The sequence below is a fragment of the Chelonia mydas genome, chromosome 3 (genome assembly GCF_015237465.2).
Source record: "Chelonia mydas isolate rCheMyd1 chromosome 3, rCheMyd1.pri.v2, whole genome shotgun sequence".
Classification (NCBI taxonomy): Eukaryota; Metazoa; Chordata; order Testudines; family Cheloniidae; genus Chelonia; species Chelonia mydas.
In genome coordinates this window covers 21,025,721-21,047,907 of record NC_057851.1, presented here as the reverse complement: position 1 = coordinate 21,047,907, position 22,187 = coordinate 21,025,721, and the positions used below count along the sequence as shown (strand labels likewise).

Below are 22,187 nucleotides of genomic sequence, written 5' to 3'. Positions count from 1 at the left end.
TGCCTCCCTGTATCTGCCCAAATTACACCCATGGTGCTTAGTGTCACATTCGTATGCTTCCCTCTGGGTCAGTAATGAACCAATTCCCTGTGGCACTGGGGGTACTGTGCTGCTAAACGTGCTGTCTTCTGATATTATGTAAAACCAAGATCTTGATGGTCCCTTGTGGTCATTAAAAAATCCCTTGACCACTTTCACAACAGCAGGTCCATTAACTATGATTAGGACCCTACCAAATTCATGGTCCATTGTGGTCAATTTCACGGTCATAGGATTTTAAAATATTAAATTTCATGATTTCAGCTATTTAAATCTGAAACTTCACAGTGTTATAACTGTAGGGGTCCTGACCAAAAAAGGTGTTGGGGGGGAGGGGTGCAAGTTTATTGTGGGGGGCTTTGCGGTACTGCTACCCTTACTTATGTGCTGCTGCTGGTGGCGGTACTGCCTTCAGAGCTGGGCAGCTGGAGAGCAGCGGCTGCTAGCCGGAAGCCCAGCTCTGAAGGCAGAGCGGCCGACAGCAGTAGCGCAGAAGTACGGATGGCAGGGTACGGTATTGCCACCCTTACTTCTATGCTGCTGCCTGCAGAGCTGGGCCCTCAGTCAGCAGTCGCCACTCTCCAGCCGCCCTGCTCTGAAGACAGTGCAGAAGTAAGGGTGGCAATACTCCAACACCCCTAAAATAACTTGCAACCCCCTGAAACTCCCTTTTGGGTCTGGACCTCCAATTTGAGAAACTCTAGTCTCCCCCCATAAAATCTGTATAGCGTAGGGTAAAAGCACAAAGAAGACCAGAATTCATGGGGGTAGCCCAGATTTCATGTTCCGTGACACGTTTTTCATGGCCGTGAATTTGGTAGGGACCTAACTATGATGTTCTGACTTGTTCCAGTTTGGTTAATTACTTGCTACCTATCCACATTCTCCTGCAGTTTCAGTTGGACATAGCAGGATTCTTTACTTTCTGCCCTAAACTGTTGTGCAGTGCAGTGTAGCTGTCAAAGAGCTAGAACATGCCACTTGGAGAGCTTTTCAGTGCTGGCTGAAGTGTTTTCTGTACACACTCTGTAATTTGTTACGTGCTTTAAGATCCTTCAGGATTACTATATGAATAAGGTATTACAGTAGACCTTCACAGTTATGAATACCTCAGAAATGGAGGTTGTAGGTAACTCTGAACAAAACATTATAGTTGTTCTTTCAAAAGTTTACAACTGAACATTGATTTAATGCAACTTTGAAACTTTAATATGCAAATGAAAATTGATGCTTTCAACCATCTTAATTTAAACAAAACAAGCACAGAAAGTTTCCTTAGCTTGTCAAATCTTTTCTTTAAAAAAAATGTTCATTTTTTTTTAGTAGTTTATATTTAACACAGTACTGTAGTGTATTTGCATTTTTGTTTTGTTATTTCTGCTGCTGCCTGATTGCATACATTTGGTTCCAAACAAGGTGTGTGATTCACCAGTCAGTTCATAACTCTGGTGTTCGAAACTCTTAAGTTCTATTGTCTAAATATTATCAGAAGTTACTGACTCTTGTGAGCGGGAAGCTGTTCCAAACTCAAGCAACAAAAGCTCCTTACTTTCCTGTTATTTTACCACGGCAAGAGGGCAGTTAGCTACGCTTCAGGCTGGCAGGCAAAAGAAGTAATAAGAGATGGAGTGGGAGGGCAGGTCTGTACTACGGGGTTAAGTTGACCTAAGTTACGCAACTCCAGCTACGTAAATAATGTAGCTGGAGTCGACGTACCTTAGGTTGATTTACTGCAGTGTCTGCACCTTGCTGGGTCGATGGGAGAAACCCTCCTGTCAACTTACATTATGCTTCTCGTTTCGGTGAGTACCGGAGTAGACGGGAGAGCGATCGGCAGTCGATTTAGCGGGCCTTCATTAGACCCGCTAAATCGACCCCTGGTGGATCGATCACCGTGTGTTGATCCCCCGGTAAGTGGAGATAAACCCGGAAAAGAAGTACTAAACGGGCAAGGGAACAGAAGCAGTGGGATCTGGTGGATAGGTGGGGCGGGAGGAGCCAAAGAGGATGCAGCTTGTCTAGCCCAATGGCTGGGAAGAGCGGCTGTAGTGCTGAATGGGTGGAATGTAAGGATGTAGCTGGATGAAGCGGCAAGATGGAGTTACAGCACACTGGGTGCCACCCTTTGATGAGAGAAACTGATTCTGATGCGTCACTATAGTGTTTCAGGAAACCATTTAAAAGTTTTACACTCTACAGGCTTCAGCCAGCTGCTTTTGACCCTACGTAATCAGGGTCTCTTCTCCTCAAGGTGACCAACTTGTTCCTGTGAGATCTTGATTTGCTGAAACACAATCCTCAGTACAGCTGGAGCAACTGCTCAGCCAATCCATTGCAGTCAATCTTTATGTGGCTGCTGCAGTAATATCCGGGAAGAGCAGGGGGCTGTATTACAGAGAGTGTAGAATACTTCCTGCTAGGACAACAACACCAAAGTACCAAAGAACATTGACTTGGGGAGCTACTAGGAACCATTTAGCACAGGCAGGAAATTCCCATCTAAGGTTTACTTATAAGTAAGGCTCCATGTTTGTCACGAAGGTCACGGATTCCATGACTCTCCGTGACTTCTGCAGTGGCCGGTGCACCTGGCTTGGGGGCCACCTGAGCAGCTCAGGCAGCCCGTGGGCCAGGTGGACCAGCCGCTGCTGGGGCAGTCTTGGGTCCCCCCGCCCCCACCAGCAGGAGTTTGGGTGTGGGGGGTCTCAGGGCTGGGATGCGAGGCTTACCTGTGGGGGGGTCCCCGGAAGGGCGACGGCAATTCCCCTCCCTCAGCTCCTAGCTCCACGTGCTGCCTCTGCCCACAGGCACCACCCCCGCAGCTCCCATTGGTCATGGTTCCCAGCCAATGGGAGCTTCAGAACCAGGGCTTGAGGTGGAGTGGAGGCAGCACGTGGAGCTAGAAGCTGGGGTCGCCGCTTCCCAGGAGCCGTGTAGGGAGCCTGCCCCAGCCCTGCCAACTTCCCCGCTGCCCCGGGCCACCCTCCTGAGCTACCCCCCACCCCCTCTCAAGTTTTAGTCAGGGATATTTAGTAAAAGTCATGGACAGGTCACAGGCCATGAATTTTTGTTTACTGTCCGTGACCTGTCCATGACTTTTACTAAAAATACCCATGACTAAAACATAGCCTTACTTATAAGTGTTACAGATGAAAAGGTTTCACTAAAAATGTTTGAACTAGTGTCAACCAGACAGAAGGTGTCCTCACTCTGCATGGTCCTTTGGAATAATTTGCTACATATGAAAGTCATAGGTGAATCCAAGACTGGAGACTTTTCTTTGTCTGAATGGATTCTGGTTATTCTCTTGACATGAAAGAATTGAAATGCATTTTGACTTCAGTGCAGAATGAAGAAAGCAAGTCATGAGACATAGGGGTAGCCTACAGGTCCCCAAGAAAATCTGCCTTTAGCAGACATGATGGTTTTAATGGGACAAGGCCAAGTCACCAGTTAAAAAGACAAACTGCATGAAAATGAAAAATGCTGTATTTACTTAGTAGAATGTTTTACATTCTCCAGAGTCATCCTGCCAGATGAGCTGTTACACTGATTGCAGTTTGGATGCAAGTCTCAACCCTACGCACCCTCTGTGCAATAGGTCATTATTTTTATCACGGGTAAACTGGAGCAGAGAGGGTGACTTATCCATGAGCCAGTGGCAGAGATAATAATAGAGCCCCAGGATCATGACGCCTAGTCCCTTGCTCTAACCACTATGAAGTCCTACCAAAAAATTGCTAGGGAAATTAAAAGAAATTGATTGACTGTATTCCTCTGGATGTGTCGAAGTAACATCATGTGGTCTTCAAGTTATAAGTAACATTTTTAGTCCTCATATCTGAAACAGTTAACAGGCCTTGTTTAAAGAGCTAAGTCACATGCCAGCACAAACCCTAATGCCAGGCATTATCTCAGCTAAATCGAAGGAATACATGTTAGTGACATTCCCCTTCATTCTGCTATCTGATCAATGCTGCACTATGCAAATCAAAAATAGTAATTAATAATAATAATAATTACAAAAAAGCTGCTGTATGCAGAAAACCTTCCATTTCCTCTTTCAATTAAATGTACAGTGAATAGCAACAGCTGCGGAGTTCACAGCTATATATTCAAGCTGTCAGTTAAACGTGATGCTATTCCATGGAAGCAGAAAAGCTCTGTTTCCCTGTCCAACTGGGAATCAAACACAAAATGCTCAAACAGTAGCATATGTCAAATAAAATACAAGGAAGTACCAATGGAAGAGCCACCTATGCTGCCATCCTCCTTACTCATGTGTAGCCAGGACTATGCTCAGAAGTTATAATGCCAAGTGTCTGGCATATCTAAACAGCTCCATCAAGATAAACAGAGTGCAATGAGCTGGGAACACTTGTTTTTCTTTAATAAAATATGTTATTTATAAAATCCAGTGACAGGCAAGCTGTTGTGTCTGTTCCAGAATCTTAATTAGTGCTGGGCAGAAATGGAAAGATGGCAGCAGATTAATATCTGCTTCCTCTATTCAGGCAGTCATTCCAGATTCCTTTTTAGTTAGGATGACCATAGAAGTTAGAGATGAAAGAGGTCATGCAGGATAGAGTACCCCACCAGCAGAAGTATAATTAGGTACTTCACTGGATCTTAGCCAAAAGGTGCAGAGAAGAAGCTACCAGATACCCATACCACTTGTGCCAGCCTCACCTTCCAAGATCTATATAGGTCTTTCCCACAGATTCTAAAATTCAAACACTATCCAGTAGAAAACCTTGGTTGAAATCCTGCCTTCAATTAAATCAATGGGAGTTTTCCTACTGACTTCAATGGGTCCAGGATTTCTCCCCTTATGTTTTAAGGGATACTAACAGGATCCCAAATTTAGGTTCTGGTTTTTAAAATAAGTTTCTTGACAGAAGTTAATACATTTTTAATTATTTTTTATAAATATATCAATGAAGCCATTTTCCCCCAAACATTCCAGCATCGTGCTAGTGCGTGGGAACCAAGATGTCACATCAACTACAAGCTGTCCACTTTAGTTTCACCATCTAAGTTGAATGAAGCGAGAAAAGTAAACAAAATACATAAAGTACATTGATCACAATGATCCCTTCTGGCCTTAGAATCTATGAAATAATAAAAAGCAAATCTAACTTTAACTTGTTTTTAACATTAATAACCTATGTTGACTAGTAACACATTTTTAAAATACAGAGAAATCATATCCACAGTGTTCCTTTAACCCTGTGGTTTAAACAAACAAAGCTCAAAATTCATGCTGAAATTCTATTATTAAAACAAATCTTTAAAAGAGATACTGTCAAGTCAAATTTACTCCCAAATTTAGATTTCGCAAAACCCAAGTTTTTATGAAATAAAATGTTTCTGTGAATTTAAAAAAAAAGTCCCAACCGAAACTTAAAAACAAAGAGATGAACAATTCCCTGAAATGTCCGCAACGCAAATACTGCAGCACTATGCTAGAGCATAAGAACCTGGAAAAGAAACTGATTAGAAATGTATTGTAACTAAAGTAAAAATGAACAGTCTTGTTCAAGATGATAGACGTGCACAAAGTAAACAACCAGGATAAATGCTAAAAAGAAAATCTGATTTGTAAACTTCATTCAGTTCTAATAAACTAAAGTGTTATTTATAAAAGAAGCAAGAAGGAACTTTTCAATTACAATTAACGATATTATTAACCATCAGCCAGATTTTTGGAGGTGTAAAGCACTTGCACTTCTGATTCATTTCAGCTAGATTTGGGGGTCCTCAGCACTTTGGAAAATCAGGCCCCCATCTGAATTTTACCCTGAGTGCGCACTGAATTCCGCTCGCCTTCCTCAAGCAAGCAGTCCCACTGGCCAATAGATACTTGGTAGACAGTCTCTTATTTCCTTATGCTCAAACGACAAAGGCAAAAAGCAACCTGCACTCATCTCTCCACAGACAATAAACAAACAAATAAATCAATCAATCAGAAAATTGAACATACGCTGCCCAAGCCATGCATCATCCACTGTGAGGAAGGGTAAGCTGGCATTCCAATTATATTTGGAGGGGCTGTCCGGGGATGATTTACTCTTCAGATTACCTGAATAGAAACAAGTATGCCTTTTAATAAAAAACAAAAACAATCACTTAGGTATATTCACATTGTTAAGGCCAATTAATACTTTCCTGATCAGCACAGCTGCAGCATTATGGAATTTAAGCTGCAAAATTAATTTATGTTGCTCATAACACTGAACTTATTTTAAAAGGCTGGACAAGAACAGTACATGATTAAATTACTATCAGAATATCCCTCTGAACAGTGATTGAACATGTATTGTTCAAAGTCGTAATCTGTTCGGCTGGCAAATGACTTTCAGAGACATCAAATTGAAGTTTTAGTTCCTACAAAACAAAGACCTCATCCATTATACACCTGGTAAAAAGCCAGATCCAACTCCCTATTCAAGTTAACAGTACGACTCCTACTGACTTGAAAGAGAGCTGAATCAGGTCCACAGTTATCCCTTTTTACATGTAATGAAAAGTAGGGCAGAGAGAAAAAGCTCATAGAAAGAAGGAAGCCAAAGCTTTTCTTGATGATTATTTGTAAATAATTGAAAGTGCAGAGTTCACTCATACAAGTGCTGAGTAACTCCTTACAGCACATCAATCTTTTAAGATACTTGTATTATGGATTAACTCTTCTCATAATATTTTTTCTTGTTTATTCTTCTTCATGTCCAAGATTATGGTTTTTGTGGCCTTTTTTTCAATCTTCCCCTAAATATTTGTTCTGTTTGTGCAGTTCTGTCCTGTAGCAGCTTGCCTTTTTGATGCTGTCACTAATGCAGATGAGAGCAATGATTTTTGTCTGTCTCGTGTTGTCTGTTATGAGATGCCCCAGACCACTGTTTAATGCAAGACTGGAAAATATATGATTGAATACGTTATACATTGTATCATCTGCAATGTCTTGCTATGGAGCAGAATTACATTATTTCGGCTTGCACAGCTCAACATACATGATGCATGTATGTATGCTTTCACTTAACATATCCTAAATGTTTAGGACCAGATTCTGCATTCCTTGTACATCCAAAACTCCTGTTGAAGTCAATGGGAGATTCTGGTGTGCAAGACCAAGTCTTTTCAAAATATTCTAATAAGAATTCAGGAACCTAAACCCCACATCTACCTTTTCGCTCATCAGTATTACACATTGATAAGTCAGTGTTATGCTGTCTACTGTGACACTGCTTCAACCCAGCACCACACAGGGCCTACATAGCCAAAAGAAGAAGCATAGACAATTGTAGGTGAGATTAGAGAACGCACAGATGAAGCTGAAGTGGAATGGGAGAGACCAAGAAAGACTGCCTCTCTCCCCACAGTTGCAATCAGCAGAGGCTCTCAAGCTGGAATTCCCTAAATTTAAAAAAGGAGCATGCTACTGGCAAGGTCTCCATAAGGGCCTCCCAAATTCGGCTCCTGGCCCTTCTCCCTTGGTCTGAAATAGCCTGAATTTTCTAGCCTTTAGAACACATTGCAAAGCCCAACTTTTTATGGGGGATTATAGGGAGAGAGTTTGCTGGCAGGACAATATTTGAGGAGGGTAGGGTGCTTTCTCGTTATCTGATCTGAAGTGTAGTTACTTACTGCTCCAATGGTGGAATTTGCTAATTTCTATGTTTAGGTGTGCTTTTTAAAATAACTGGTAAGGACGCATCTCAAGTTTTAAAGTCATACCAGGATGACACAAAAGTTAGGACTGTGTTCAAGGAAATACACTGAAGTCAGTCACTAAAAGGTTGGAGCATCGAATTTCAAATGTGAACAAGGTGTGAGAGAAAACACTACGATATGGCTAATGGTAGGGAGAATTTTTAAGGGTCTGAATATCTGGGGATATGGGTGATGGAAAACTCACGAGGAAGTGAATCAAAAGTGTCCACAGAAAGACCACTCACTTAACTCCATGGACAGCTCTGGTAAAGTCCCAAAGGTCACAGGATAAGCTTTTGCTTCTGCAACGTCCCATGTTCCTGGATTAAAAAACAAACCCAAACAGGGCATTCAAAATTGGTGCACGTGGCTTCAAACAGACACTTTCAGAATGTTTCAGTCTCTCCTCCCCAACCCTGTGGCCAATGCTGCTGCTGCTGGGAGGACAATCAAGTCTGAAAAAGTTAGCCTCTTAGGATATGTCTACACTGCAACCGGACCTGTGACTGCAGCACAGGTAGACATACCCATATTAGCTTTATCTGTGCTAGCCTAGCTAAAAATAGCAGTGTAGACATGACAGCATGGGCTTCAGCGTAGGCTGTGCAAGCACGCTGGGGATTCTAGGTATATATGGACTAGCCCACACTGAAGCCAGTGCCACCACGTCTACGCTGCTATTTTTAGCCACGCTAGCATGGGTAAAACTAGTGTGGGTATGTCTACCTATGCTGCAGTCCCACCTCAGATTGCAGTATAAAAATACCATTAATCTGGAGGAAATTTACATCTTCTTCTGATCCTCTCAAAGTGCACCAACTTAGACTCATCATGGACTTGCTCCGATTTGCACTCTCACCCACTTACACATACATTTGCACGCAACCCTCCTTACATATCAGCTGGGAATTTGGCCCACTGAATCTAAGGGAGTATGAAATGGTGTTAATACACACACACATCCCTCCTGATGGGGCCAAAGAAAAGAGTGTAGCAAGGAAAGCAACTGACACTGTAAGAAAGTGAAAATTAAAGTAGGGTAACAACTTTGTGGCTCCTGAGTGTGTAGGTTACATCAACATTCCTTTCATATCAGTACATCTTTTAAGCTTAATGGTCTTAGTGTACAGGAGTCTTAAGTTACACCATCTTACATCTCTGGCCTGCTGGGTCACTGGAGACAAGTCACCTTACTGACTTGTGTATAATTCAATTCAATAGGATGGACCTTAATGAAAATCATATACTGATTTGAATTAAGTAGTAAAAATAACCATAAAAAGAGGCATTGCCTAGAGCAAATCTATTTTGTTTTATTTTTCAACTTTCTTATCACACACTGTCAAAACTAGGAAGAGAAAGGGAAGATACTAAAGGTCAAACTTTTAGCCTTGCCTTACTATTATTTGTATCACAGTAGTGCCTGCAAGCCACAACCAATATAACATGGTGCGACACAGTCCCTGCCCTGAAGCCAGACCAACAGTTAGAGACAAAACAGATGTACAGAGAGGAGAAGTGACTTGCCTAACGTCACACAGCAGGTCAGTGGCAGAGCGGGGAATAGAAACCAGCTCTCCTGAGTTTCAGTCCAGTGCCCTACTTGCTAAATCATGCTGCCTCTTGACTGGGCTTTGACCTTTCTGGGTTCAGTTTGGCACCTTTGGTTTAGGACAGGTAGGAGTCTCAGGGTATATCTTCATTACCCGCTGGATCGGTGGGCAGCAATCGATCCAGCGGGGATTGATTTATCGCGTCTAGTCTAAACCCCTGAGCGCTCTCCTGTCAACTCCTGTACTCCAGCACTGCAAGAGGCGCAGGCAGAGTCGTCGGGGGAGCGTCAACAGTTGACTCACCGCGATGAAGACACCACGGTAAGTCGATCTAAGTACGTCTCCCTCAGCTACATTATTCTCGCAGCTGAAGTTGCGTAACTTAGATCGATTCCCCCCCCCCAACCCCCGTGTAGACCAGGGCTAACGCTCTGATTTGCAGGTGCAGCCATGGACTTTGTACTCTGAGTTATACTGTGAGCACAAAACTGCACCACCAATGCATCTGAAATTTGCTTTGACACAAACAGATTCCCGCCACAGAGTTTTTTTGCTCCCCAGCTGTTTTTGGTTCTTTGCCTTAATTCTAGAGAAAAAGTCTAGTGTGAACACTGTTCAATGAACAGGCTGGAGGAAAATGCCATAAAGGTAGGTTAATAGAACTGGTTGAATGTTCCCTTGCCCAAAGTCTGCACTCCTGCAGTGGGCTGGTTTACTGGGGACACTCACCTACATTGGAAAAAACATCCTCTTCAGACCGTGTGGGCTCAGATTCTTCTCCTGTGGCTTCTGAGTTCCTTACAGCGGAACCATCGACTGTCTTTGTCCCTGACTCACAGAGAGCTCCCTGTCCACTACTGCTGTTGTCCTCCGTCCCACTCACAGTGTGTGGCCAAACAGTTCCTTTCCCATCCCCATCACAGACTGCTTCAACCACCAAGGTACCGGGTGACACTCTGCTAGGGTTTTCTTGAAAACAAACATTTAAAATGGATTTTTTTTAAACAGGGTTGGGATCTTCTACAGGATAAACAAAAATGTAAGGCCTGATCCAAAGTCAATGGAAAGACACCCTTTGACTTCACTAAGGACCTGATTCAAAGCCCATTGAATATATTTACACACACAATAGCAAAAAGACAGAGCCCCATGGTCTGGGGCTGGCAGAAGCTGAGAGCACTTGGAAGGTGCACATTCAGCCCATGTGGGAAAGGACGGCATCACACAGCTCATCAGTGACCCCTTCAGGGGTTTAAGGAACAACGTCAGAGGAGTCTTGTCCATTCTTCCTTGGCTGGAAAGATAACTCAAGGTCATAAAGGTACAGACGGGGGCACAGAGTGTTAAAGGAAGAGAAAGAAAGGGAACTTCAGGTTTCCTTCCTGCATATGGAGCACCATTCGTGGGAAAAGAAAAATAAACACAATTTGTTGAACGTTGATATTTTCAAGATTGCCAGAGAAACGAGCACTCGGAAGGACATTTATTAAGATAATAATGATGGTGATGATTTCATAGCGCCTTTCAGCCAAAGGATTTCCAAAGCAATTCACAGACTTAACTTAAGGGTAAACAAAGCACCTCCCTAGTTTTTCGTGTGGGGAGAAGGGGACACAAATGATCCTAACCCCACCTCCATACAGCTTATGCTGCTACTGCTGCCTCCCTGCTATGAAACAGCAAACAGCACTCAGCAGGATTAGGGCTTATTTCATAGCTTCATATATTTTAATGCCAAAAAGGGACTATTATGATCATCTAATCTAACCTCCTGCATAACTAAAGCTGCTGAATTTCTCCCAGTGATTTCCAATACCCCAGTAACGTGGTTCAATTAGGACTGGTCCCTGCTTAGCACTCTGGCCCCAACTCAGCAAAGCACTTAAGCACATGCTTAACTTTAAGCATGCAAGTCGCAGTGATGTAAACAGAGCTACTCACGTGAGTACAGTTAAGCATGTGGTCTACATGCTTTGCTGGACTGCAGCCAGAGTGCTCAGCACCTCCCAAGATGGAGCCTCTGGAGCATACCTTCTGTAAGGACATCCAGTCTTGATTTAAAGACTCCAAGCGATGGAGATGGTGGTCCCAAAAATATCTAAATATTTGTACAGATCACAGTTCATCATTTTCCTCCTGATCTTCACTTTTAGAGAAATACCCAAGGACACTTTAAGGTGGTGTCCCTTTGTAAACAATTCTCTCCTTCGCCACGAATGCCCATGTTTGTGTCACTTTGGGTCACAATTCTAACTTCGCATCCCAGCCTCTAAGATGTTCTGCTGTATTTATCTTTGAGGATTTCTTTGCTGTGTTAATAGATTTACTGAAGAGAATTAAATTGCTTGGGGTTTTTTAAATGCATAAATTTCATGACCTGCTTTCACATACCAGAGTTATAAGAACATAATTAGCATAAGTACATAGGTCCTTCCTAAACAAGTCAATGGAAAGCACTGTGAGATCACCAGAGGAAAGGTGATGTGAGTGCAAAGTATTATATAATTAGCATTGGTAATGTTGTGTCTTCCTTTTTATAGCTGCAAAAGAAATGACAGCTTACTATAAATAGCTCTTAATTTCGGAAACCTTTTTGAAGCAGGCAATTATGTAGTTCTATAAATCAACCGTTACATACAATTTTTTGGTAAAGTTATACAAATGCAACAGGTCTGCATGATGACCTAACTGCTGCAGATCTCTTATTCACCTCATCAGTAAATCTCATTTGTTTTCAAAGTCCTGAGAATATCTTTGTGGGCTTTCATGAAAGCGTGGGGTAAAAACTGAAGCTCTTTTCCTTAGCAAATGGCCTGTTATGGAAAATGTTTACTGTGGAATAGCAAATTGTCAGGCAGTTGAGGGGGTAAATAGGCTCTAGGGGAGAAAAAGAATTGAGAGTTCCAGACAGAACATATATTGTATGTGCACGTAAATACATATTGGAGGGTTACCTTTTTGTTTCAGCCGTTCTTTCCTTAAGTGTCTTTTTTCTCGGCTACTGATCTTGGTCTGCCAAACACCTGCAACACAGAACAAAGTTCGCCATCTCCATGCCACTAGTTGCTATGAGTGAATGAGAAATTTCCTGTATGACCCGTATTTGTTTACAAGGCAAAGAAAAGGAAATACTCTCACGTACATGCTATCCAGTGATGATTATAAAATCGATGTTGCAACCATCTTGGTAATGGCCAAACATACAAAACACAATCACTGCGGTTAGTATCATGTACAATCCTAGGTATTGTAAGCCATTAGAGTCTGCCCAACCCTGTGGCACCCTGGACTTCCAGAAACTCAGGCTACAATATATAACTACTCTGCAAGGCAATACTGTCTGTTATATGGGCTGACTGATGTATCGCCACATAATTTACCGCCCTTTATGTAAGTCAAACCACATGACACTCCTTTCCTCAGGGAAGATGTCAGATCAGAAAGCCAAGTGCCCTGTATGCTTGATAATTGCTTTGGATGACAACGTCAATGAAAACATTAACTAACAAAAAGGGCACTATCCTATTGCTGTCTCAGTTGTCAATTAATCTGACTCATAGCACGGAGCCATCATCCAGAAGCTCCTGGGCTCAGCTCTGTGGAAGAAAACTATTTACCTAATATTTGTATATAACACTAATTCTTACTTAGTTTTCTAACCTAGTCCCTGACTAGATCATTAGATCTACTCGGGGACATGGCTCCCTCACGGGGTTGACTGTTCACATGCAATCACCCTTGTATATATTGGGCCAAATTCTGTCCTGACTTATACCCTGTGCAATCCCTGTTAAGTGAATGGGCCTGGCACAAGCTGTCCGTCAAGGCAGAATCTGAGCCTTTGATTTTGCTGAGCCTCCCTCTTCTTCCAGGATGTCTCTGCACAGGATGAAATAGCTCATTATCTGCTCAGTCTGACTAAAACAACAAAAGTCTGTTTGAATGAAGTCCTTGAAATTTCCTATTTTTCTTCTACGCTCCAAGGAACCACTGTTTGATATTAACACAATATCAATGTGGCAATGCGAAGGACTCCAACCCAGTGATGGCCACAGTAATCACATTATAATCTTTTAAACCCAGAAAAGCTCAGGATTTGTAATTTTCAAAATGATCTGGGGAAAAGAATACAAGGTATTTTCCAGTGAAATTGTAGCTAGCAGACCCTTGCTGGCCTCTGCTGAATCTTCGGGGAGCTCCCACAGCTCCTGTATGCCTTCTGTGCAGATCGGTTTGTACCCACAGGTTTCTACTATATTTTTATCACTCTGGCCATACTGTGATGCTGCTCTGAGGGCCTCAAGCACAAGCCCAGCAGGAAGCAATGTGGGAGAGAAAAGCCATATTGTGTCACTGCTGTAGAGGCCAGAGGAAAATGCAAACATGGCAAGATCCAAAGGCAGGACCCTGTTATTCCCCTGGAACCGTGCCTCTGGCAAGAATAAGCACACCCCTCACTGGCTGTTTTGCCATGCCGCCAGCCCCACTTCCAAGAACAGACCACTGAGGGTATGTCTACACTGCAATGAAAAACCCTGTGCCAGCTGATTTGGGCTCAGGGGGCTCAGACTGTGGGGCTATTCCACTGTAGTGTAGACTTCCAGGCTCGGGCTGGAGCCCGGGCCCTAGGACCCTGTGAGGTGGGAGGGTCCCAGAACTTGGGCCGCAGCCCAAGCCCAGACGTCTACACTGCAATGAAACAGCCCCACAGCCTGAGCCCCGCGAGCCTGAGTCAATTGGCATACACAGGCCAACCGTGGGTGTCTACTTGCAGTGTAGACATACCCTTAGGGAAGCTGTGGCCTGAAAGAGATGTGGTTAGCAGAACTGCAATCCCCTTCTCCTTGGTCACTGGTGGGAAGGGAGGGGTTAGTCCAAAGACATCTGTCAAACTTGCAATTCTTTCGTAATGTTGTTATTTTAAATGCCAACTACCAAACAGCGCCTGTTCTGTCCACTCCTATGAATATGTTTAATCACCACAATTCTCACTTCTTTCTGGCAATATGAATCGGCTAATCCGCACATTTATTACCTTCCTCTTCTTCTGGCAATTTGTCTTCTTCAGCAGAGACGTGGTCTTTTGATGCCCCCTTTTCTGCGCACTGGGTCTTCTTCTTTTTCTTAGACTACAAAAAAAAATACACACACACACACACACATATATATATATATATATACACATTTCTCAGCTCGAGGCTTATTAGAGAGAAGAGAGGATGAGACTGAGTGAGGACTAAAGGCCTCGTCCTGCAGTGAGCTCACACAGAGTTCTGTTGAAGTCAGTGGGACTCCACATGGGTGCAAGGGTTTGCCCAGGTACAGCTTATTGTGGGATCGAGGGAATGACCCTATGACAAACTCCAGAGAGTTGAATATTATACCCTCTGTACTACAAAATGACGTTTAGCTGCAAAGTTAGAAACTGCGCATTCAAATTCAGACACCTGCAAAGCACTTTATAAACAGTAATTATTCCTCAGAACAATGAGATAGGAAATACATACTATCTACCCTATTTACAGGAAATACACACTATTTACACTGGGAAAACTAAGGCAGAGAAGACCAGGCCACACAGATCTTTAGAGTCTGGCACTACAATAAGTGGTTTGATTTTCAAAGGTACCAAGCACCCATAGTTTCCACGGACTATAATGGGTGTTGCAGGTGCTCAGAATCTCTGAAAAGCAGGCCACTTTCATGTAGGAACCTTAATATGAATTTGTGTGACTAACTTTAGGCCGCAAAGTTTAAACATTTTAGTTTCACTTAGCAACCCTCGACTTTTCCAAGCTAGAATACCCACCTCCTCAAACATGCCTCCTATCTTGCCAGGGCCCTGCTCTCATTGAGAAATATGGGAAGGGCAGATTGTCATGGCCCCCAACATCTGTTCACAACCCCAAGGATGAGAAAGCCAGGCTAAGTGATTTGTCCAGAAATCTCCAGTGTCAGAGCTAGGATTTGAATTCAGGAATTCCTAGCTCCCAGTTCTGTGGTCAGACCACTGAACTATGTCCTTCTTCTTACACTATAACAGAGTAAAAAAATGCATTCACTGTGGTAACATGAGTGAAACAAAGGCAGCAATCTGATTAGCTAAATAAGATTCCCATGCATGCAATAATGGGTTAACCACCAAGTAGGATGAAATCTCTAATTCATAACTCACACAAATCCATACAATCATGATAAAAAAAGAGCAGAGGAACAATATGCTTGAAATATTCATTTGAATCAACTGCAAATGAATAAAGAAACATGAGCTTGTGTTTATTGAGTTGTGCCATCTGTTACAGTGAGAAGCTTTTCAAGCAGTTTCAGCTCAGATTGAAGACACTTTCAACAACTGGGGAGACAAACTGGCAGTTTAAAATAAGAATGAAAATAAAGAAATGTCTACTCTGCTTCCAGTTGGCTTTTAAACTTTATTAATCTGGAAGGAGAACAATTTTCTGTTTTATGAACTATGGGTTTGTCTCCTTAGTTGTTCAGAGCAGCTTCAAGCCAAGCCTTCACTCACTACACAGTAACCTCAAGTGTGCATCCTACCCTGTTGTGTGTTGTTGTTGATAAAGCATATTGGGAAGATGTCCAAGGTGACTTTCTTTAAGACCATTTTGAAGTGAAGTCAGGACTACTACATTGGGAGGGTTAATTACACGTTTTCCAAGTTAAACGTATTGCTGAAAAATTCATGTAAAAATACGCATTCCATAGTGATCCCTGAAGATTGGGAACATTCTTAACATACATGGGAAATGTGCTATTACATTCAAACAAACTACATTAAAAGAAGGTAAAATCAAACACTCTAAAGTTAGAAATTGCCAGAATTAAGGTTTAATTCAAGCCCCATTGTGTGTACACACTGATACAGTCTTCATCTACATGATCACATTCTACTTATTCCATGGGACTCCTGCCTCATTCAAGTCACCCAAATACTGAGCTGAATACAACGTTATTAATTTCTTAATGGGCTTTTCTATGGTGCTCATGTGAGCTCTTCACAAACATTAATGAATTTATGAGATTTAAGTCATTATTATCCCCAGTTTAGCTTGGGAACTGAGGCACAGAGGCTAAAATTGTCAGCAGTTTCCACTAATTTTGGGTGAGCAACTTGAAACACATACACGGATTTTTCAGAATACTTAGTATTTTATAGCACTTTATAATTTCAAAGAACAGCTCCCATTGACCTTAATTGCAGCTGTTAGTGCTCAGCACGTCTGCAAATCAGACACCGGAGGGTGCGGGGGGGGCCTTGAATGTGTCGGGGGTTCTGAGGGGAGTGGGAAGTGGGAAAGGGTGGATGGGGGCGGGCGCCAGGCTGTTTGGGGAGACACAGTCTTCCCTACCCAGCCCTCCATACAGTTGCGCAACCCTGATGTGGCCCTCGGGCCAAAAAGTTTGCCCACCCTTGCTTTAGAGCAAGGACTTGAAATTTGGAAGGGGATTCACTTGAGTAAAAAGGAGTTGCCTTTTGCTATTCCTACGAAAATCTGCCCAAATTTTGCCAAGTTATAAACCTCTGAAAATCTCAGTTTGTGCATGCTTACAGACTTGTTAGAGTTAGGCAACTAAGTTTACCAAATATTTGGTCCGAACTGAGCATGTTCCACTTCCCAGTCACCGTTTTATCTGTGACCAGGAAGGGTCAAGCAACCTTAACTATAGGCAGTGCCCACAGTCCTGTCTATAATAATAATATGACTGTACCACAGATTTGCTCAGTTCAGGCCTGATCCAAAGCCCAGTGAAATCAACGTAAAGTCTTGTATTTGGATTAGGCTTTTTAGTTATCATAATTATTGACAACAGTTTTGGAAGGGACATTAAAACTTGTGCTTCTGGGCTTAAACCACTCTCTAAGTATAACACACTTGTGTGGGGAGGCAGATTATTCCATCACTGCCTGAGGAGGTCACACACCTTCCTCTGAAGCATCTGGTGATGGCCACTCCTGGACATGGAATACTGGACTAGATGGACCTTGGATCTGATCCAGTCTGGCAACTTCTGTGTTCCTAACGGCAATTCTTTAAGTCTTTCAGATAACAGGAACGTGTTATCCTTACAAAAACCATAATAGAAAATAAGAACATTCTTAAAACAAATATCATTTTAGAAATACTGTGTAAATTCTGGAACTAATAGTGGTACCTTCAGTAGCTTTTTTTCTCTCATGCTGACAGAGGTTAGAAGCTGACAATTCACTGGAACCTAGAACATGGATATTCAAAAATGTTATATTATGGGGAAAATACATTCCTATAAGCACAATGTTGTAATACACCTCTATGGGATTCAGTCATATGTGATCAGGCTGAAAGAATACACATAAATTAACAATAATCCCAAGCTAGGTCTAGACTAGAGTTTGTGGCCTTGCTGCAACTTAAATTAATTGATTGCCAATTGATTTGAATGAGTTAAAAACCTGTATTAAAGATAGTCTAGAAAGTCTACAAACATTTGTCCCAAGACAGAAACATTTGTGGTTTACCCGAGGGTATGTCTAGACCAGGATAAAAAGTGTCAGTCAACACATTTTAACACAGACAGGGTGATTTTATTGTGTATTTTAATGTGTATTAGCTGGTTGAGGTGGACTCTACATTCTGTCTAGACATACTCCTAGGGTAAACCACAAGTGTTTGTGGAACATCTAGATCAGCATATGTTGGCTAACTTGAACTCACTGGCAATAAATTAATTTGACTTACAAGAAGACTAAAAACTCTAGCCAGACATAACTTGAGATAGCAAGCCCCACAGCTCTTTGGGAAGGACAATGCACACTGCCCTTCCTTAGGGTTCTGTCACAGAAGGGAACCTGCAATTTCTACTTGGGGCACTGCAGAACCCCCACCAATGGAGGCTGCAAAAGGAATGCACTGTATTGGCATCTCCCTTAGCTGCTCTGACCATGCCACCCTCCCCTCCCAGTACTACCCAGGTTTAGGGATGTGCTGGCTCCCTGCAATCCCTCTGGTAAGGGGGAAATTGCTACCATTTTCTACAATCTGCTCCCACCCACACACACACAAATACCCTTCCCAGGCTGACTTTCTCTCCTTAGGGGCCTTGAGCACAATTTAATCATATATACACTGGAAAACTAAATGATGCTGTTCTAATTATAATTCAGAATCCGATTTAATTCTCCTTATTCAGAATCCCCTGCCCCTCGACCTAAGAAAGGGAAGGGAGATATTGCTATATCATAATTCTGGGGTTACCAAAAGAGTCATCTGGAATCCAACAGGACTCTGACTGCACTGCACACACGGTTTCAGAATAAGAATGCATTATTCAATACACAAAATCAATCAGGGTTTGCATTACCTGGGCAGGACAAATGAAATGGGAACATGTTTACTTTTTGAATCGCTCAGTAACTCAATACAATTTCTTTAGATGGGTCACACAAGACCTATTAATGTTACATTAGATTTAATACAGGATCTAGCTGCAGAAATGTCCTAGCTGTTACACTATAATAAACAGAACTTGCAAGACTGAAAACATCAAACAACTGCAACCAATACAAAACAAAAACCCCACCAATAAAAATTAGCATGCCGTGCCAAAAACCCCAGGCAGTAAATAAACAGGGTTGAAAACCTGCTGTGAAAAGGCCTCATTAGGCAGTCTTCCTTTGATCTGAAGGGACACAACCCACAACCTCAGGACTGCAAAGATACAGAGCCCCCTGCCCCCATAATGTACGTTGTTATAATGCCGCAGACCAATGTACTGTGCAGCTCTCTTCACTGAGCAACAATTTGTTGTATAATCTCGAGGAGGGTTTTGAAACATAATCAGGATTTGAAGCCTTTTCCTCTGAGAACTGGACTGGTGCTCACTTTTTAGACTCCTTTGTGGCTTTTGTGCAATTATTGATTCAACTTTATTATGTAGCCCCAGCGAGAGGTGCAGAGGACATTTTTACAAGACATGCCATATAACGTGTTTCTGAATATTCATCCTTCCACCAGGACCAGGACCTCTAAACACGCTCCCATGCACACTCATGTAGCTTATAGTTCTATGTATGGTGGGGAGAGCGCATGTGTGCCGGGTTGCTGCTGACCAGAATACAATACTGGAATACAAACACACTGATGCTGCTTTTCTGGGTCGTCCCCCCTGCAACATTCTGTTCCATCTTTAAGAATATCAAATATAGTTTAAAAATATACCAGATAATCCAGCAGATACCATCTTCTACAAGGGAGGCTTTTTAAATAGAAAGAAAAGGAGGACTTGTGGCACCTTAGAGACTAACAAATTTATTTGAGCATAAGCTTTCGTGAGCTACAGCTCACTTCATCGGATGCATGAAGTGAGCTGTAGCTCACAAAAGCTTATGCTCAAATAAATTTGTTAGTCTCTAAGGTGCCACAAGTACTCCTTTTCTTTTTGTGGATACAGACTAACATGGCTGCTACTCTGAAACCTTTTTAAATAGAAAATACAATGAATGTAGGTGGGAACATTAAAAGAGCATCTCTAGAACTGGGTCTGTTTCATGAGTAGCTGGTATCTATTTGTGACTAGACACCTAAACTGGATTTTTCAGCTATCATCTAAGATATCAGACATCTGATGGCTTAGAGTTGGTCTCCACCAAACACAGGATTGCCAAACAGGAACCACCTAGTGCCACCTAGTCTGGCATCCTCATCAAGGTTAATTTAGTATGTTAGCTCCTCAGGGCATGAACCATAGGCCCAGATTCCCAGCTGTGCCCAGTATCCACTGTGCACAACTAAGGGGGGAAAGGGGAAGAGTAAGGAGATGGTTGCAGCTCCATCTTTCTGGACTAATTCTATGCCAAGCCTAGCCCCAGTGTAGTTCAGGAGTGCTGTAAACTATGCTGGCTGGCTATGACTTCAGTGGGATGTTACACCAGACAAGGACTGTGACCCCACAACAGTATTCTGGTCATGTCCTGTCCCATCCCTGATACGCTATGCTGGAATCTGCATGGTGAGGTGACATAGAACCTGGCTATGCCAGCTCTTTCGCTAGTTGGGGACTGCACTATGGTGGGGAGAGCCACGAGTTTTCCACCCCCTTTGCCCACCAGGGGTCAGATCAAACTAAAAAAACTGGCCCCATATTTTCTTCTGGGTCTTGTACACTGAGCACACCATCAGCACTTAACAAATAATTATTAATACCTTCAGTGATGGCCAATGCATGTGTTTTAAAGGAAAACACACTTCCCCTATATAATACACCTAAGTATGCTATGTTATCCACAGAGGAAATAATTGCCTAACCCCAGCACGTGACAAATCTGTGCTCTGAAACAAAAGGACGGAGTGCCCTTATCTTTATGATCTACTCCTGGGGGTAAAAAAATTGTAAGTATATCAGAAGCAGAAAGCATGCTAAACAACCAGTGGGGCCACTGGATGTTCGAGATGCTAAAGGAGCACTCAAAGAGGATAAGGCCATTGCAGAGAACCTAAATGAATTCTTTGCATTGGTCTTTACAGCTGAGGATGTGATGGAGATTCCCCAACCTGAGCCATTCTTTTTAGGTGACAAATCTGAGGAACTGTCCCAGATTGAGGTGTCATTAGAGGAGGTTTTAGAACAAACTGATAAATTAAACAGTAATAAGTCCGCTGGGCCAGATGGTATTCTCACAAAAGTTCTGAAGGAACTCAAATGTGAAATTGTAGAACTACTAACCATGGTATGTAACCTATCATTTAAATCAGCTTCTGTACCAGACGACTGGAGGATAGCTAATGTGATGCCAATTTTTTAAAAGGGACTCCAGAGGCAATTCTGGCAATTACAGGCCGGTAAGCCTAATTTCAGCAGTGGGCAAACTGGTTGAAATTATAGTAAAGAACAGAATTATCAGACACATAAACACAATTTGTTGGGGACGAGTCAACATGTTTTTTGTAAAGGGAAATTATGCTCATCCATCTACTAGAATTCCTTGAGGGCATCAACAAGCATGTGGACCAAGGGGGATCCAGTGGATATAATGTACTTAGATTTTCAGAAAGCCTTTGAGAAGGTCCCTCAACAAAGGCTCTAGCAAAGTAAGCTATCATGGGATAAGAGGGAAGGTCCTCTCATGGATCAGTAACTGGTTAAAAGATAGGAAACAAAGGGTAGGAATAAATGGTCAGTTTTCAGAATGGAGAGAAGTAAATAGTGGCGTCCCCCAGGGTCTGTACTGGGACCAGTACTGTTCAACATATTCATAAATGATCTGGAAAAAGGGGTAAACAGAGAGGTGGCAAAATCTGCAGATGATACAAAACTACTCAAGATAGTTAAGTCCAAAGCAGATTGCAAAGAGTTACAAAGGGACTTCACAAAACTGGGTGACTGGGCAACAAAATGGCAAATTAAATGCAATGTTGATAAATGCAAAGTAATGCACATTGGAAAACATAATTCCAACTATACATATAAAATGATGGGGTCTAAATTAGCTGTTACCACTCAAGAAAGAGATCTTGGAGTCACTGTAGATAGATCTCTGAAAACATCCACTCAATGTGCAGCAGCTGTCAAAAAAGCTAACAGAATGTTAGGAATCATTAAGAAAGGGATAGATAATAAGACAGAAAATATCATATTGCCTCTTCATAAATCCATGGTACATCCACCTCTTGAATGCTGTGTGCAGATGTAGTCGCCCCATGTCAAAAAAAGATCTATTGGAACTGGAAAAGGTTCAGAAAAGGGCAACAAACATGATAAGGAGTATGGAACAGCTTCCATGTGAGAGAGATTTCAAAAATTAGGGCTGTTCAGCTTGGAAAAGAGATCACTAAGGGGGAATACGACAGAGGTCTATAAAATCATCACTGGTGTGGAGAAAGTAAATAAGGACGT

General features: G+C 42.3%; 1 protein-coding gene across 4 annotated transcripts in view; it reads right to left on the bottom strand.

Moving 5' to 3' along the window:
- The window catches only part of LOC114021891 (protein LYRIC), a 43,222-nt gene that overhangs the window by 10,910 nt on the left and 10,125 nt on the right, over positions 1-22,187 (bottom strand). For 2 of the 4 annotated variants that reach the window (XR_006289348.1, XM_027832139.3), the window contains exons 2-7: positions 17,472-17,531; positions 14,335-14,428; positions 12,254-12,322; positions 10,029-10,268; positions 7,992-8,066; positions 6,023-6,121 (exon numbers count right to left, since the gene is read on the bottom strand). Coding sequence is in view for 3 of the 4 variants with exons in the window: in XM_027832139.3 (XP_027687940.3) it covers positions 6,023-6,121; positions 7,992-8,066; positions 10,029-10,268; positions 12,254-12,322; positions 14,335-14,428; positions 17,472-17,531 (637 nt within the window). In the remaining variant the exon portion in view is untranslated. The remainder of the gene's footprint in view (positions 1-6,022; positions 6,122-7,991; positions 8,067-10,028; positions 10,269-12,253; positions 12,323-14,334; positions 14,429-17,471; positions 17,532-22,187) is intronic. The other 2 variants (XM_043542222.1, XM_043542221.1) reach the window with 2 other exon arrangements.